This window comes from Carya illinoinensis, chromosome 5, assembly GCF_018687715.1.
Source record: "Carya illinoinensis cultivar Pawnee chromosome 5, C.illinoinensisPawnee_v1, whole genome shotgun sequence".
Taxonomy (NCBI): domain Eukaryota; kingdom Viridiplantae; phylum Streptophyta; class Magnoliopsida; order Fagales; family Juglandaceae; genus Carya; species Carya illinoinensis.
The window spans coordinates 33,807,592-33,825,497 of record NC_056756.1 but is presented as its reverse complement, the minus strand read 5'-3'; the positions used below and the strand labels follow the sequence as shown (position 1 = coordinate 33,825,497).

Genomic DNA, 17,906 nt, shown 5'->3' with positions numbered 1-17,906 from the left:
GGGGTAGTGCTACTATGCCACCTTCTTTGACCCATTTGGTGTGCCCCTAGTGTAAATTGTACTTTTTTTTTATTTTTCTTTTTTGTTTCAAACATTTTTTAAACATGTATAAACATTTTTAAAAAAATAAAAAATACTAATACGTTAGTAAAAACTTTCTTATTCAGTAAGTCAAAAATAAATTTTTAAAAAAAAAATTAAATACATGAGCGATCGATATAAAAGAACAAAATGAGAGAGGGCATATGAGTACTAATCTTGTAATTAACCCTAATAAAAGAAGACCGTTATTTCTTGGTGGCAATAATAATTGATGTCTAATAAATCTATGCCGTTCACCATTTACAGATATCCAACATGGAATTGAATGGGTGGTTGGATCATGGATGTGCATTGCTAGAAGGGCAGTACTACACTCAGAGAGTATTTTTAATCCTCCCGATCGATAAGTGCAACCTTCTTCTTCTTCTTCTTCTTCTTCTTCTTCTTCTTCTCTCTCTCTCTCTCTCTCTCTCTCTCTCTCTCTCTCAAAATTCCTAATATTAGTAAAAAATAATTTCCTTACAAATCTGACAATGGACTTTGTATTGCGCATTTTCTCATTCTAATTAGTCGGCGGATTTTATGACAGAAATCGGCCAACTAATTCGATGTGGTGCAACCGTGGAGGGTTGTGCAATTTGCAATATTTTTGCGTAGATAATTATCGTCCCAGCTTTACACTTCAAACTATGAATAATGCTAATTAACTCTATAGGGGTGATAATTTGTGTTTTCGGGTTATGTTCGTGTTATTTCAAATTATGAACATTCGATTATATAAGTTAATCTGAACTCGATCTATTAAGTTAATTGTGTCAAATTTTCATACCATAATTTAACTTATTTAGATAACGGGTCGTGTTGTATCACACTAATTTTGAGCTGTTTAATAATTAAATAAAAATATGTTGACACAGTATGACTCATTTAAATCTGTTTCATGTAAATAGGCTGAACTAACACATATAACTCATTTGATTTGATTAACATAGTTTCACATAAAAGTTAAAATCTATATTTATTAGTAGTTATAATATCTTAAAAAAATATATATCGATATTTTTCAAATTGTAACAGATAATAAAATCAATATCACAAACACTATAATAACAAATATAAGCATAAATCCAAAATTACAATTTTAATAATAAAAAAATAAAACCGCAAACATATTGAGAAATACCAATATTATAACTTAATAATAATAAAACTATAATTTTGAAACAAAATCTAAAATAGTTAACACGAGTTGATTTTAGGTTAAGTGAGTTGACTCGTTTATAAATTGTGTATTAACGAATCAATCCGTTTTGATCTAAATCCGTTAACATTAAAGTTAATGGACCATTTCGTATTCGTATTGAGTTCACAGGTCCTTTAAAAATTGCCACCACTACTTTTTGCCTCATCAAAATTACTATTAATGTATTTAATTTTTTTTAAATGGTTAAAAATATTACCACTAGTGTATTTGTATATTTTTTCTTTAACATTTAAAAAATAAAATAAAAAACACACAAAAAATCAATTTGAACCGGTGGTAATTTTGAGGGAGCAAAATGGTGGGGTTGAGTAGCATCACTTTCCATTTTATGCAGACGCAATATGTTTACCAAGCCCATGCAATCATGCATCCCTTTGCTTGATGAGTGTCGATATACTATTTTAGAGCGTGAAAGTTTGCGCATTGTTTTTTTTTTTTTTTTTTTTTTTTAAATAGGGTCCATCATTTAAAATAATTTTTTAATATAAATATTATATTTAAGAAAATATGCGAGACTTATACACTCCAAAACTATAAATATAATTTCTCTTTGCTAATTGCCTCCTTCCACGTATATTACCTAAATGCTAATTTCTCTTTGGCCAAATTTATTGCTTCATCGGCTATTTAGGTTCCGTTTGGTTACGTAGATATAATAAGATAAGATAAGATTTTTGTAAATAGTAATTAGATATTTGAGTTAATATGAGATGAGATGGTTTGTAAAAATTTTTGTATTTAGATAGTGAAATGAGATAAAATGGTTTTAATATTTTTAGAATTTGATAAAGTGGTGAGTCCTATCAATGATTGAAAAATATTTTTAATTATTGGGTTATATTTATGAATATATTAAAAATAAGTAATATATATTATTAATTTAAAAACCCATAAACATATTAAAATCCCAAAATATATTTTTTGTAGTTGGCTGAAATTATTCCATATTTCCAAAAATATCATTTTCTTTGTGAAAATATATTATGCTAATTATGACCCATTGATTATTCTATATATTAGGAAAATCGACATATTTTATTCTAATTATGTATAAGAATAAAATTGATTCTTGAAATATGATATTATATTTCTTCAAAATCTCCTAGTTATTTTTTCTCCAATTTTTTTAACTTAAATTACACAAAATCTGTGATTAATACGAATATTGAAAGAGCCAATCGTATTGCTAATAAATTGAGGAAACAAAATTTATTTTAATACAAACTACACAATTACATTTGTTGAACCCAAGATTTCAAGTATCATATAATTATATATTTACACATGAATTTTGATGATAACAAATAAATTTAAAGAATAAAGGAGTTTCAAGCATAAGTTGTCTACATAATGGAATCAAGCACATCAAGGAACCAAGTATAAAGAAGAAGGAAACGAGTTTACATTAAAACGCATAGAGTAATTTTATAAATCTCTTAAAAATTGAAAATTAGAATTAAGAATCAAAATTAATATTTTATCATAAAGCATTAAAATACGTTTTTTATATGTGCATGAATATTTTAAAAATTTTAAAAGATGATTGATTGTCATCTTTCACATGTGCATGACATGATTAAATGTTTGAATTTTGAAAATATTAAAGATAATTGATTGTCATCTTTCAAATGTGCATACTTTATTTAAATATTTTCAAAAGTGATTGATGCTCTTTTTGACTTATGCAAAAGGTAGATAATTTTATTTGAAAATTTTGAAAAGTAAAGTGTATTCCTTTTTTCATATGTGAAAAGTAAAAAAATTAGATTTAAAATTTTTGAAAAGTGAATGATGTTGTCTTTGACAAATGAAAAAGAATAAACTTTTATTTGAATTTTTTGAAAAGTGAATTATGTTGTCTTTGACATGTGAATCTTTTTAAATTTGAATATGAAGTCTCATTTGCCTATAAATAGATTATTTGAGAGTTTCAAATTTACAACACCAAGAGCATATAATATTCATTCAAAACTTTCATTCTCTCTTCTCTAAACATTGAGGCTTAATCCTTGTTCATTTTGAAAGAGATATAGTTTGTACTGTATTATTCTTATTTAACTCATTGAGGAGTGTTCTTTGATAACCTACCCACTTTCAGCTCTTGTATCAATAAAAGGGTGTGTATAACTTTTGTGCGTGTAGAAAGTGTTCTACACAAGGAATAGTTGAATCACTACAAGTAAGGTGATTGCAAGTGTAGAGGGTGTTCTACACGGATTTTTTGTAGCGGTGTTGTTCAAATGTATAATAGGTTTCTATCTCTACCTGAATGAGGTTGAATAGTAAATTTGGAGATCCTTAAGAGGTAGCTTGAGGCGAGGATGTATGCAGTGGGGCTGAACCTCGTTAACATACTGAGTTTGCTTCTCTCTTACCCTTACTCTTTATATTTATTGCTGATTCGTATTTTATTTATATTTTATATTATATATTTGATTTATAATTGTTAATTTTTTAAATACAACTTAATTCACTCCCCTCTTGTGTTAGTCATCTGAGCAACAACATTAATTTTATTTTTTGAAATGACATATTCAATTGTCATTGCTAGCTATCCATATCAATATTACAATCTCATCCTTAATTGTAGCTATAGTTTGGATTGATTCAGTTGTCATGTTTGCATGCTGAGTTGATGATGCCCCGTCACCACCTCCAATTGATGGGTTCCGAGGGAGCTGAATGGTACAACACATGTCGAACAACCAGTCGTTGGGTGTCACCATTCTAATGAAATTATGTAGCGTACAACATGTTATAATGAGGAGCCATTACCTCCCAACTTAATATGCTAGCATTAAACTTAAAATGTTAAACCGTTCTTTTAACACTCCAAACGTGCTCTCGATAATCTTAGGAATTGAGACATGTCGATAATTAAAGTAGTCCCTATACCCATTGAATGAATGCTAACTATGGTGATAATTCATATGATACATTTTTCTTGGATATGGTGACATAAATTCAAAAGAAAGTGGAAACATTTTGGGGGCAAGACATGGTGTCAAAATTCAATATAATAACGAAATTAAAAGAATAACATATTTTTAATATCTAAAATGAAGTAAATATGGAGGTTTACCCTCGGGCAGCCATGAAAATTAGGCTTTGGATTGAGTCAATGCATGAAGGAAGACACGAGCATCATGAGGTGTATCTTCTCATTCTATGTACACAAATGTAAACTTCATATCGAAGTCAAATACACACAAGACATTTTGGGCAACTTGCAAGGACTCACGTACTTTAACTGGTACAATCACATCCATCATTGCATCATCTATCGCACCAATGCATTGCTACAACACTAGAAATTGAATTGTAAATATATAACAGCCATATATAAGGTCCATTTTAGTTCAAGGATTTTTTTCATGCGTATTAAAATCAATAACTTAAAAATATATGAAACCATGGAATATTTATTTCCTCAAACTACGGTATACCAGGATATATTTTGGGGGTTGCTCGCAATATAGGGATGCACCCTATCTATGTGTGTTGGCCTAATAATATGTCTCTCAAGCTCATATAGCGCATTTATGATTGACCACACATGGCAATTAATTATTTGAATATTGAAATCAGTCTCGTACAATGCGTTTACCTTGTGCATGTCCCACCAAAACATAAAATATGACTACTATTTTCTCTATAGTTACCTTACGTCTAGAATCAACCAAAAAGTGATGTCCACTTAACAATGAGTATAATGCACAAAATGTGTCCACCTCTAATAAAAAATAAATATTGGCAATTTTGTGGGTAACCATTTAGAATATCATAAATATATTGATGCCCATGCAACCCAATGTTGTGTTGGGGGCATTATAAGATTAATGCCCATTTCATCACACACCAATCGAACAAGAGTGACCATCATAATCACCTCTTCATCAAACTCATCACCACTAAAACTCATGGATAAATCAAAGTTTAGCTCCTTGCGATTGTTGTTGTCATCCATTAACGAAGTTCTCGCAGACCGATCATCACTATCTATTGTCTACGTCCTTCGTGACTATGGTTGAAAAAATGGTCCCAATTGCAGCAATAAAAAACAACATGAATATTGTGAGCAAAAACAATATAAGTTTGTGATAAAGAGATGTATGTTATACAACAGTTGTTAACTAGGCACACCTTGCAAAAAAAAAAAAAAAAAAGATCTAATTAAAACAAACAACTGCAGTCATGTCATCCAATGAAAAAAGATAGTTAAAATAGACATAGATAATGGTTCCATAATTAATAATCGAATATCCATCAACAGTCATCATAGGCACCCTGTTAATGCCTCCTTAAAGGGTCATGGCCCACAGCCTCCTGGGTGGCTCATCCAATATCAGGAAGCCGGTCAGATGTAATGCATTGAAAGCACAGAGGAATATATCATCTAATAGTGGATGATTAAAAGTTTACAGCAATTTAACGCACGGACTGTGGTGATCCCAATGGGCGTCGCTGTTGGAACTGACTGTGCCTCTACTGCGCTTTGTAGAGGAGCCCTCAGCCTTATCCTTATAGCATTTCTGTCTCACTATGGCAATACGAACTAGCTTTGAGAGGCAGTTAGAGATCTTTTCTTGCACTTTTAGGGTGTCCTCCCTATTTCAGCGACGTCTATTTTGGCTCGACAAAATAGATGATTGCCCATATCCCATGGAGATGTCCATATCAACACCGTCCCTACGCACATCTCAAAAGTCTTAATTGAATGATTTCCAAAGAAAATATTTAAAATATTATTCCAACAAATCTAAATGGTAAAACCTATGTGGTGTCCACCTAGTTTGACGAAGTCTTGATTCATCATCTTGAAAGTCACTACATTAGATTCTGATTTTATTGCAATTATCACCTTAAACTTGTTGAGGAAAGTTGAGTAGATACATAATTTGAAAAATAAATCCAACTTTGAGGCGTGCAATAACATTAGTTTTAAGATGATAGATACTCTAACTCATTCAGAGTTTGTTGTTGGGATATAAGCAATTTATCTATAGGATACAACAAAATTAGCAACTATATACAGTAATTCTAAAGTTTTCACTTTAGAGTTTCTCTAAAAGATTTTATATGTGACTGAAATAAATAAAAAATACATGATTAAATTTCTGGGTTACATCCTCTATTTTATAGAGAATGATGCGACATTTTGTGAAAAATCACTTTCAGTTACTTTGGAAGCACTGTATACGAAGGGCCAAGTGCTTGTTGTTACAGGCCTTGGGCCTAAGCCACGGGCTAGATTTGTTCTGCCCAAATTTCAAGCCCACCACATGCTTTTTAATTCACAAAAGAGTCAATTGCGGTTGTGCACGGACTTTCAAACTAATGATAAGTCCACAACAATAGATAATAACTCTAGTAAACTCACTCTCTTCTTAAAATTTAAATTTAATCCAAAAATCGTTCTGATCAGATTATGAAGATGTACGTAGACAACACAATTTGATCTGTTTTGCTCATATCTCCTGGAGTTGTCTACTTAACAGTACTTGTTGTTCCTCGCCTGATCGCATGCAGTCTGAATATTCCATCGGATGCTTTGACTTACCATTCCATCTTTCACACGAAAGCATCCTCGAATTTCGTCTTTTTGTTTTAATGAACACGTTTTCTTTGGATTATTTTTAATCCTTTGGCTTATATATAGGTACTCGTTTAATTTTGATGTGCTTGGATTTTTGATCACCTCGGTCGACGTTATATCCTATTATGACATAGCAATTAGTTCAAACTATGTTATTTTTAGGAGTTGATAGATGTGATCTACATGACTCATTCATTTCCAAATGCACCAACATATAAAAAAATAACCAACCAACAACCGTGTAAATGTATAATCTCTCGTCCATATAGATTGATATATTTATTCTATTATAATAATTGACTATCTAATTGTTACATTAATGTTTCTGTTTTTTCATTAAATTCATTAATTTCTTATTTTAGAGATTCAATTTTTTTCTACTTCTCTCTCTCTTATTTCCGATTTATTCTCTCCTCTAATCTCAAACTTCTCTCACACTCTCTGATGTCTACCTCTCTACATATTTCTCTCAAACCCACCCTCTTACACGTTTTCTTAAAACACGTAGATCGTAATTTGAGTGTAAATGTTCAAATTTGTAAAAAAAAATGACAATGAAAAACAACAAGTAGAAAAAAAAAAAAAAACTCACAAAAAAAAACTCAGATTTAAATAAGATTTGTTCAAATATATCGAGATTAAAAAAAATTATATCAAAACACATGATTTAGATGTATAGTCCCACATTCCAAAAAAATTTCAAATCTTATGTGTTTTTTAAGTGTGGTAGTAGTACTTATTATAGTGGCAATGATGCTATTTTATTTGTCTGTGTTATTCTAATGTATCTTAACTTTAATTTTAAACTAATATTTTTTGTTTTCTAATGTATCTAAATATATAATTATTATACTTACTGATCTATCATTATTTAAAGATATTTGCTAAAGTTTATCTTTTTATCTCTATGTATTAAATTATTCGTTAATCAAGCAAATTATTTTTTATAAAAAAACATGTTTAACCCAATTAGACAAACATGCTTTACACTAATTCCTGACCTAATATATATATATATATAGTAACAAGGGCATGTATAATACCAGTAATCATATGCGCACAATCCTTCGTATAAGTTGTAACTATATTTAAAATGGAGATATTTACATAAAACGATGTTATTTTTATAAGTTATTTTATAAAAATATCTATAATTTAAATTAACATAATTGTGTAAAGCTTTGAACAAGGTGTTGTACCGTACCATACTTATATAATTAACTTGTTTCCGAGGGAGAAATAAGTGAGGGTTGGTGGATATATATATATATATATTTATATATATATATTTTCTTTTTCTTTCACTATTTTTTTAAACTATTTAGAAATTTTTTAAAAAATGAAAAAAAAATACATATTCATTTAAAAACAATAACTTAATCATTAAGTAAAAAAAAAAATTAAAAACAACTTTTTCTATCCTCTGTGAAAATGGTATCTTCCATATGCAGACGTACAGACCGGGTAATTTCTGGAGCCATCTAAACTATAATAATAGTTATAATACCGGCCAGTTCTCCACGCGTTTATCGATTGGAATTAGGCACCAACACGTATGACGAGCGCCGGTGCGTTCATATATACGGAGTTGAAAGTGCCCAGGGGTGCGCGTCATGTACGCGTTCGGGTTCGAAACGTTTGAAATGATAAAAGCTAATTAAATAGTACTTGAATGAGAATACCATATTGCCTATTCCTCTCACGTGGGCCCAATTAAGGTTGGCATGGTACGTGAGTCATTCAGCCAGTCCACCGACTGGTTGACCACCTTTTTGTGTCAAACTTTTGAATTATTTGGGGGTTGGGTTAGGGGGAAGGTTTGATCAATTCTATTCCAAAACCCCACGCTGCATCGTTTTACCATTTCAATTCAACGGCCAAATATTCAAAACTCATCACCTTAAACAATTCCAAGAATAACATGACTCGCCTTTTGGTTTGGTTTCAAATATATGGGTTTCCTATATTACTCCTAATTTTTCAACGTTGAACCGCGTGCTTACAACATACATTTCTTTTACGTCTTTTACTATAAAAACCTATAAATCCCAACCAATTCTAATCCAATTCGGCAATTCCTTCACAGAAAGCGTAACACCGAGAATCGATAGCATAGATATATTCCTTGTTTGTTCTACCTTTTAGTTTTGCATCATTCAAACAATCACGAAATGATTTCGTCGTGGAGAAGGCTAAGAGCTGGTCGCCGTGCCGCTAAGGACCAGGGACGAGGCGAGAATGGAGACTTGGAGCTGACGATACCGACCCATTTTCGTTGCCCAATATCTCTAGACTTGATGAAAGATCCAGTCACGTTGTCCACGGGGATTACGTATGACCGTGAGAGCATTGAAACTTGGATTGAGGCCGGGAACCAGACTTGTCCTATTTCTAACCAGGCGTTGAAGAGCCTTGAGCCAATACCAAATCACTCCATAAGGAAGATGATACAAGCTTGGTGTGTTGACAACCAATCCTATGGAATTGAGAGGATTCCCACGCCTCGGATTCCTGTCAGTTCGGTGGTGGTTTCGGAAATTCTTTCGAAGATAACGATGGCAAGCAAACGTGGAGAACAGGAAGTGTGCCTCCAATTGGTGGCGAAGATCAAGGCATTGTGGAAGGAAAGTGAGCGCAATAAGCGGTGCATCATGGCCAATAACACGGGCAGTCTTCTCTCCGCTGCGTTCGAAACATTCGCTAAAGCATCTTTCAATAGAAATGAAGCGGTATTGGATGAAATATTATCGGTTTTAGCTTTGCTTTTCCCATTGGATGGAGAGGCCATATCCTGTCTTGGATCAGCAGCTTCATTGCATTGCATGGTACAGTTTTTGAAGGGTGGAGATTTGTCGGGGAGAAGAAATGCGGTTTTGGCCTTAAAGGCGATCCTTTCATCGGATGAGAGTAAAGTAAACGCATTATCGGAGATTGAAGGATCTTTAGAAGCATTAGTGAAGCTGATCAAAGAGCCCATTTGCCCTTCCTCCACAAATGCTTCATTGATGGCCATATATTACATGGTTAATTCCTTAGTTCCAAAGGAAACAATCATTGAAAGATTCGTGGAGATGGGCTTGGTTTCTTTGCTGCTAGAAATGCTCGTAGATGCCGAAAGAGGCATATGCGAGAAGGCACTGGGTGTTCTTGACGGGATATGCAGAAGTGAGAAAGGGAGAGAGAAGCCTTACAACCATGCTTTGGCCATACCAGTTTTAGTGAAAAAGATACTTCGGGTATCAGATTTAGCAACAGAGTTCTCGGTGTCCATCATTTGGGAGCTCTGCAAGAATGAAAAGAGGGAAGAGGCCGGAGGAATACTTGTTCTTGAAGCGCTTCAAGTGGGTGCCTTTCAGAAGCTGCTGTTGCTCTTACAGGTTGGTTGTGCAGAGAGAACAAAGGAGAAGGCCACGGAGTTGTTAAAATTGTTGAATCTTCATAGGGATAGGCTGGAGTGTATTGACTCTATGGATTTCAAGGATCTCAAAAGGCCATTTTGATTCAATTGAGGCAACCAACGTTTAAAGTAGTTCTGAGACAAGGGAAATTATAGACAAGGATATGTATAATACATAATTCATTACTTAATTTTACAGTTCATTAATGTACAAAGCACAAAATATGTTTTGTTTTTTTGGTTATGTAAAATTGAAATCATTAATTAATATTATTTGTTGCAGAAAAAAGTTAAAGCTTTACATTAAAGTTTCGAATTTCTCTTGCTTATTTTTCAGAAAACAAAAAGAATTTCCCGTGCTAATTATGCCTGCGCTAGTCTGTGGGAGCTTGTTCTATTTCACGGTGATAATGGGTTTTCTATCATCGAAACGTTTTACAGCGATAATTGGGTTATAAACGTTGCTGACAGGCTGAGGCCTATTCAGAATGGATATAATGTTGAAAATATAAATATACGTATATTCAAAAATTTTATTTTCAGTAACTTGTATGTATTTTTTATTCGTTCTATTAATGTGATTGACTGTATTATTTTTTTAATATAAAATAATTATTTTAACTATTTACATCAGTAAAATGTATAAAAAATTACACAAAATTAATTATAGATAACAGAACTCATGTATATTTATTTAGATCATGTGTGTGATTAAAATTCTTGGTTTTAAACCAAACAAAGCTAGTCTATACAATCCTTAAGCTTCCAGGAAAATAATGGCAATAAATTAACAAGACAAAATGGGAATCATGCACAGATATTTGCTGGTATAGCTAGGATCGCGCCAAATTCAAGATAAGATCATGTCCAACCTACGTTTCTCTTTCTCTCTACCTAATCTTAGACTGTTCATCAGGGCGGGTTGTACGTAACAACTCCTCCTTAGAGATGTGGAATGAGCAGCTACATTTTGTCTCACTTTCCCTTTATACATTAATAATGTAAAATCTAACATTTAATTCATAAAATGGACTTTTTCATAAATCTCAAAGCTCAAAATAAGATCTTTGTCAAAATATAAAAAAACTTTCCTATTAGTTACACGATAAAGCCATAACTGTTAAAGATTCATCCGGTTTACAAAAATGTTTTCTCAAAATACATAAACAAAAGTCCATTGTGTTTATCAAACATTTTCACAAAATACAAGGCAAACTAAAACTCCATCAACAAGACACAACCCAACGCCACTAAACATTTATCTCACCTTCCTGGATAGTATTGTGTCCTGCTCTTATATATATAAATATATATATATATTTAATATTAAAATTTTATGTTATAAATTATAATATAAAATTGTTTCATATATAATTATATATAAAAATTATATATACATATATTAAATATTTTATATAATATTAAAAATTAATTTATATATATTTTATAAACCGGTTCAGTCCAGTGCCAAAAAGCTAAGAACCAATTCAGGACCGAATTTAACCGATTTTTAAAATGTAAGAACCGATTCCTGATCGGACCGATTCGAAACCGAGCTGACAGGTCCGGTTCTCTGGTTTTTCGATTTAAACTTTCACCCCTAATCACTAAATCACTTTTCACTTTTTATTGGTCGGTACACACTATTATATCCTTGTGTTAGGGTTATCAGTCTTTTGGATTCAATTTTGCCTATGGTTGCAAGTTGAGAATCTTTAGTCAGGATCATACCACTAGGTGCACTACTAATGGAACCAATCCAACATTGCAGTCTACTATCAATTTGGTACCATCATCATTCAATCGTTGGCCATTACATTACTAAGAGGCTTGTGAATTGAGTAAAGTATTTGTGAAAGTTGGGTGGATTAATTTTTATACATATTGATTGTAATATGAAATTTATATGACTATTGGGTTGTGTGATGGATTAGTGTTTAGCCCAAGTGATAGATATATAGAGCATGTGTTTTTGTGCCCGTTGAATGTATGGACAGATTTATTAATTAACATTTGGGTTAACTTGCATTAGATGTTGAACATGGAGGTGGTTTGTAATTGTTGGATTATACTTGAGTTTGGACTATGCTACCTAATTGAATTATATTTGAGGTGATTGATGTGAATATATGGAGTTGGAATGGAGATGGATTGCTTTGAAGTGTTGGGATTAAATGGAGTTGCAGTGAAGTTTGGAAAGCATGATAATATTGTTGGTTTTTAATTGGATAGACTTTTGTATATTTGATGTGTTGATTATAATAAATTATAAAGAGTATTGTATTTGAGTTGATTAAAGAAGCTTGTACTGAATGTGTGGTATGTGTATGAAACTTGTAAGATTTTTTTTAGGTGAGGAAGTGAATTGAAACTTGGGTTGATCTTAGAATGGTGTTGGATTGGATTATGTATGGAGGAAGGGTATTATTTGAGGAATGATATTGTAACTCTAGTTTAAATTCATGGTGAGGTGGGATTGAGTTGTAGACTTGTGAGTGATGGTTGGAGGATTTAAGTGAGACATAGGGGCTCACTTTATTAGTTACAATGAAGTTGGGTTTCTAGATTTGTAGTTTAGCCTTAAGATTTATGTCGAGGGTTATGCTTCAAGGAATTAATGATGACTTGTATAAGTTCAATAAAAGGGTGTCCAGAATGCCTAGAGGTATAAATTGTATAGTCAAGAAGGACATGGAGATGTATGCAAGTAAGTAGTTGATGAAGTTATTTGGACATGACTTGTTTAAATGAAAGGGAGTTAAGTAAACAATCGATTGAAGGTTAAGCCTTGTGGAAGAGAAGGAACTATGAGTTAGAGTATTTTTAATATGTAAATTCCATATTTAATGTTCAAATGTAAATAGAAAAGAAATGACAGAAAGTTATGTATGTATGTAGGTTGTCATCTCACAAGGAGTTGAACGGATTGCATGAAATGAAAGTGGCATGGAGTCCAAATAAATATTACATTCATACTTTTCTAGAGTTTTTTAAGGATATGAAAATGAGAATGAAATGTTTTATTTAAGAAAATGAAATAAAATGTTTTTATGAGAAAAATATTCTTTTATGAAATGAAAGGAAAAGAAATGTTTTTTTAGAATGAAAATACTCTATGAATCTATGCTAAGGTAATAATGTTTAAGTATATGTATGTAATGACCTTCTTTGGGAGTCCATTTTTAAAGAAGGTCGGCTAGGGCACAAACACACACACACGCTGCTTGTCACATGGCAAGCATGCGCACGCCTAAATCCTAAGACTTGATTTAGGATTTCTATTAAAAGACCTATACGCCCCGAAGGTTCAACAAACTTAGACCACATAACGATCATGCCCAAGGGCATTTAGGGTTTCAGTATTGGGCAAGGAGCTAGGCTACTTGTCACTCATGTGTGAAGACCTTTGGAGTTCTAAAAATTAGGGAAAGCCTATGTAAGTAAACTCAAAATGAATGCATAGATATAAAACTTTATTTATGCATTTGACTTTTGAAGATACCACGTACATCAGAACTTTCATAACCTTTTTCTTTTCATTAAACATATTTTCATTATTTCATTCTTGTTCATTGAAACATACATGTGAGCTAGTTCTTGTTCATATAACATAGCATAGCATGACTTAGAACTTGAGACCTTAATCTTTGACTTTAACATATAAATAGATACCTCATGACTCCTCTATACACCATGTATTCCCCATTAGTTACCGCATCAACCATTGGCCTACTTTGATCAAGGTGACTACATTCTACTTTTAATCATTCTTATTACGGCAGTTCACTTTTCACCTTCACTATAGGGCACCCACTAGCTTTAGGTACAACTTCGCTCCAGTATCATTTTTTTTAGGAATTTTTCGATGTCCATCGACTATACTTCGTTGACTCAGGGGTTACCACTCTATTTTAGACACTCCTGAGTGGATTAAGGAGTTCCATTAGGCATTTTTCCATCCTAACCTTTGGGGTAGTGATAAAACTTTAAAAGATTCTTTTTTTTTTTTTTTTGAAAAGTTTCACAAAAATCTAATTTATGTGACATAGACTATGAAACTTTGTACTTTCATGGGACACATGCAAATGCCGAAACTTAATCATGACCACATAGCAAAAAATCATGCACATCTATGTACATTTCGTGTTACGGCTTGAAAATATTAAAACATGTGACCACGTTCTAGATCATAAGTTCTAAGGCATTCGATTAACTAAACAAGAAGTGAACATCCACAACTCCACATACATCATGCAATGGTTGAATCACATCAACACTAGCATGTAAGCAAATTAATTTCATGCCTTCAATACCTTATTCACGACATGCTAACCCTTCATCCATGGTCATGGCTAAAACCTCTTAGTCTTAAACAAATGTTACATCCACTTTCATGAACTTAGAATCTTTTAATATGTTTAACAAAACTTTATCAATAAATCCTCATGTATAGCCGAAATATACAAGTGAGCATGCTTAGGAAAAACAAGCACTTCTTTGAATTTAATCCTTTAAAAGATTAGGCAATGCAACCATCTGCTCGAATACTTTAAAAATCATACAAAAACCAAAACCCTAAATATGGCCCAATTCATTTCCATGACATAAAATAAAAATAATAGAACATCATATATGGCCGAAACACATGAGTGAGTGTATTCATGGAAAAACAATCATTTTCTTGAATAACATCTTAAAAAAGATTCGGTAATGTCATAACGTATTTGAACATATTATGAATCATGCCAAACCGAAACCCCAGCTATCGCCTTTCATTCCATTTTCATGGTATAAGTCAACACAATAACCACTTCAATCATAGGTTGAACATTCACATAATGGATCCAATTATAACACATGAAAGAACATCATTTCATCAAGCATAATCATGCAACCAAACAATAAGTAATTTCACATTGCATATATAGAAAATATCAAGTATAAGTTAGAAATTTACTTCAAAAAAATACACAATCGATAAATAAGCAAGATGAAGATATACATACAAAAAATCATTAGGTTAAGTTATTTAAACCCTAACCCATGTGTGTGTGTATGTGTAAACTCATGGCATCTAATTTAAGGAAAAAGCTTCCAACATTTCGGACCTCCACTCCTCAAGTCCAAAACTTGTATCAACTCAAACCCTAGTTTAAAATAAACCCTAAAACCATGTCTGTATAGGTGTGATCTCATAAGAGGAACTTCACAAAACATGAGTTAACCTCCTCTAGCTCAAGTGTGCATGTGAGAGCATGAGTTCGTGATGAACTTGCTAAAAATTGAAACTTTGCCTCTCATGGCCGTGTGTGATGAAATGGAAAGATGCTTTTTTTGACTTCATACCTTATGTGATTCTTTCCTTAGAAGTATCTCCTAGTCATGCTTGCCCTCAAAATGGTAGTTGAAAGAAAAGAGAGTAACATGAATGGTGTTTGGATGGTGAGAAAGTAGTGAAAAATAGATAGAAAAGTGGTGACAAAATGCTTTACAAAAAAAATCCTCCAAGTGACTAAAAGAACGTATTTTTCAATGCCCTTCCATTTTTATAGAAATAGGAGGCTTCTTGCACAAGCCAAGCTCATTTGCATAGATGCCAAGTGGCACGTCACCTTAAGCCTCTCCCCTTTCCCATCATTTGATTGTGTTAGGAACTCAAGAGAACTTTTGAACAAGTGGGGCCTCCTTCCTCAAAACTGAAACTCCATTCCACTTTTGCCCTTCATCTTGTGTTTTGGTTCAATACATCTCCTGGTAAATTGGTCTTTTATCCAACTAGGATATCTCTCAATATCCTACATGTGTGCATGTATGCTAAGTGGCATGTGAGGAGTGTGTGTGTGCGCGCATGAGGTCCGAAATATCCTTCTCTTCCCAAGGAGATTTTCTTCCACCAATGTCTTGGACATTGTGTGATTGGTCACAATGGTAGTAACTTGCACCAATTCCCTTGCCCTACCTGTCCACCTCAAGGGATTCTCTAACAAAAATCATTCTAGAAACCTTAGTAGGCGTGTAGCCCCTTCTTCCAACAGGATCTTGCCCTTTTCCAAGACAAGGCTCTCTTTACCTTCTCTTTGCATTTAAGATACATGGTATAAACCAAATCATTTCCATCTTTGGTTGCCATGCATCCCTTTGGGCTTCCCTTAAGTTCTAACTTCCATGTTTCTTCTTCTTCCTTCTAGAAGCTCTCCTCCTTAGTGACAAGTGTCACCACACTTTCACTTCACAAGAAACCTTCTTGCATGTATGACACATGGCGAGAAAGAACCTTTTTTCCCTAGGGTAGGTGTGCACCCTAATTCCATGAGCTCCAAGCCCTAATTTTGCTATAAGGCCGAACTCCACTTGGGCTTGGGCCTTCCTCAAGGCCTTATATGCCTTTTATTCCAACCAAAATCCTCAATGGGTTATTCCTTCTCTATTATTCCTTCTCTCTTGGAAAAATTAACATCACATAATAAGATAAATAAAAAGTGTAGCCAAAAGTCTTGGTCGTCACACCATGCCTCTATATCTAACGACAGGAGTGGGGCAAGCATAGTGCTCACCACCTCAATTCACCAAGCATAACGAATCCTACAAAAGCATAACAAATCCTACACCATAAGTGCTCATCTTCTGGGCAACTTCTCCCCAACAAGTCGAGCTTGGATGCAATAGAAATCTTACATGAATGGGCTTCCTACCCATCTCTTTAGCATCAAAGGAGACAAATAAGCAATGGACTTGCTCACTCAATCCTCCTACATGACCAATGTTGACATGTGATGCTCGCCCATTGCAAACTTAAAGCCTGCTTGAGACCTAATACCGCCAAAGGCCCCGTTCTTCACACCATACACAAATTGGACAAGAACATGTAGATAAACCCACTCAACTTATATTTCTTATGCTTGTGACTCGCTTTGTTTACATCGATAAGGTTTGCAACGAAGAAGGCCCCAATTCAAGCATATTTAACCAACTTTGCCTAGTCCTCCCTCAAGTTTGCCTCGGGACTATTGTGGCCCTCAAGATCCTGTGTCCTCCCTCAAGTTTGCTTTGGGACAATTATGGCCCTTGAATATCTCAAGTCATTCCTTGATTTTGCCTCAATACAACTTACGACCTTTCCTGATCCTCCATTGACATTGTTTCAAGTGCAATTGTAGCCCTCAAAGATCCCAAGTCCTCCCTAGAGTTTGTCTTGAGATCACTTGCGGCATCGCCTTACACTCCCATGAGTTTACCTCGAAATGACTGTGACCATCAAAGATCCTAAGTCCTACTTAAAATAATCGGCAGAATGAGTTGCGACACTTGAAAATCTAAAGTCCTCTCTTGAGTTTGTCTTGAGATGACTGAGGGTCTTGCCTAGTCTTCCCTTAAGTCTACCTTAAGATGACCATGACCCTTCACGATCCCAAGTTCAACCTCAAGTTGTCTTTGGATGGCTTATGGCCTTGATCGGTCCACCCTTGAATTCATCTCAAAAGGACCTATGAAGATCAGGGGTATGTCCCTCAGTCTCCCAAGCCAATTCAGGATGCCTCATCCCCACGATCGACAAGCTTTGGGAAGATGGGGGAATATCCCTTCGGCGGCCAAAGCTGGTCAAGGAT

The 17,906-nt window shown here is 33.6% G+C and overlaps 1 protein-coding gene across 1 annotated transcript; it reads left to right on the top strand.

Annotated features, from left to right (window-relative positions):
• Positions 1 to 8,949: 8,949 nt before the first annotated feature.
• Positions 8,950 to 10,534, top strand: LOC122309239 (U-box domain-containing protein 21-like). Its single transcript, XM_043122635.1, has one exon. It carries the CDS (start codon positions 9,074 to 9,076, stop codon positions 10,400 to 10,402), a length of 1,329 nt encoding a protein of 442 aa, XP_042978569.1. The 5' UTR covers positions 8,950 to 9,073; the 3' UTR covers positions 10,403 to 10,534.
• Positions 10,535 to 17,906: the final 7,372 nt, after the last annotated feature.

What these genes read in the sequence shown, in the direction of transcription:
- LOC122309239 (XM_043122635.1), top strand. Translation starts at nt 9,074, where the DNA reads ATGATTTCGTCGTGGAGAAGGCTAAGAGCTGGTCGCCGTGCCGCTAAG.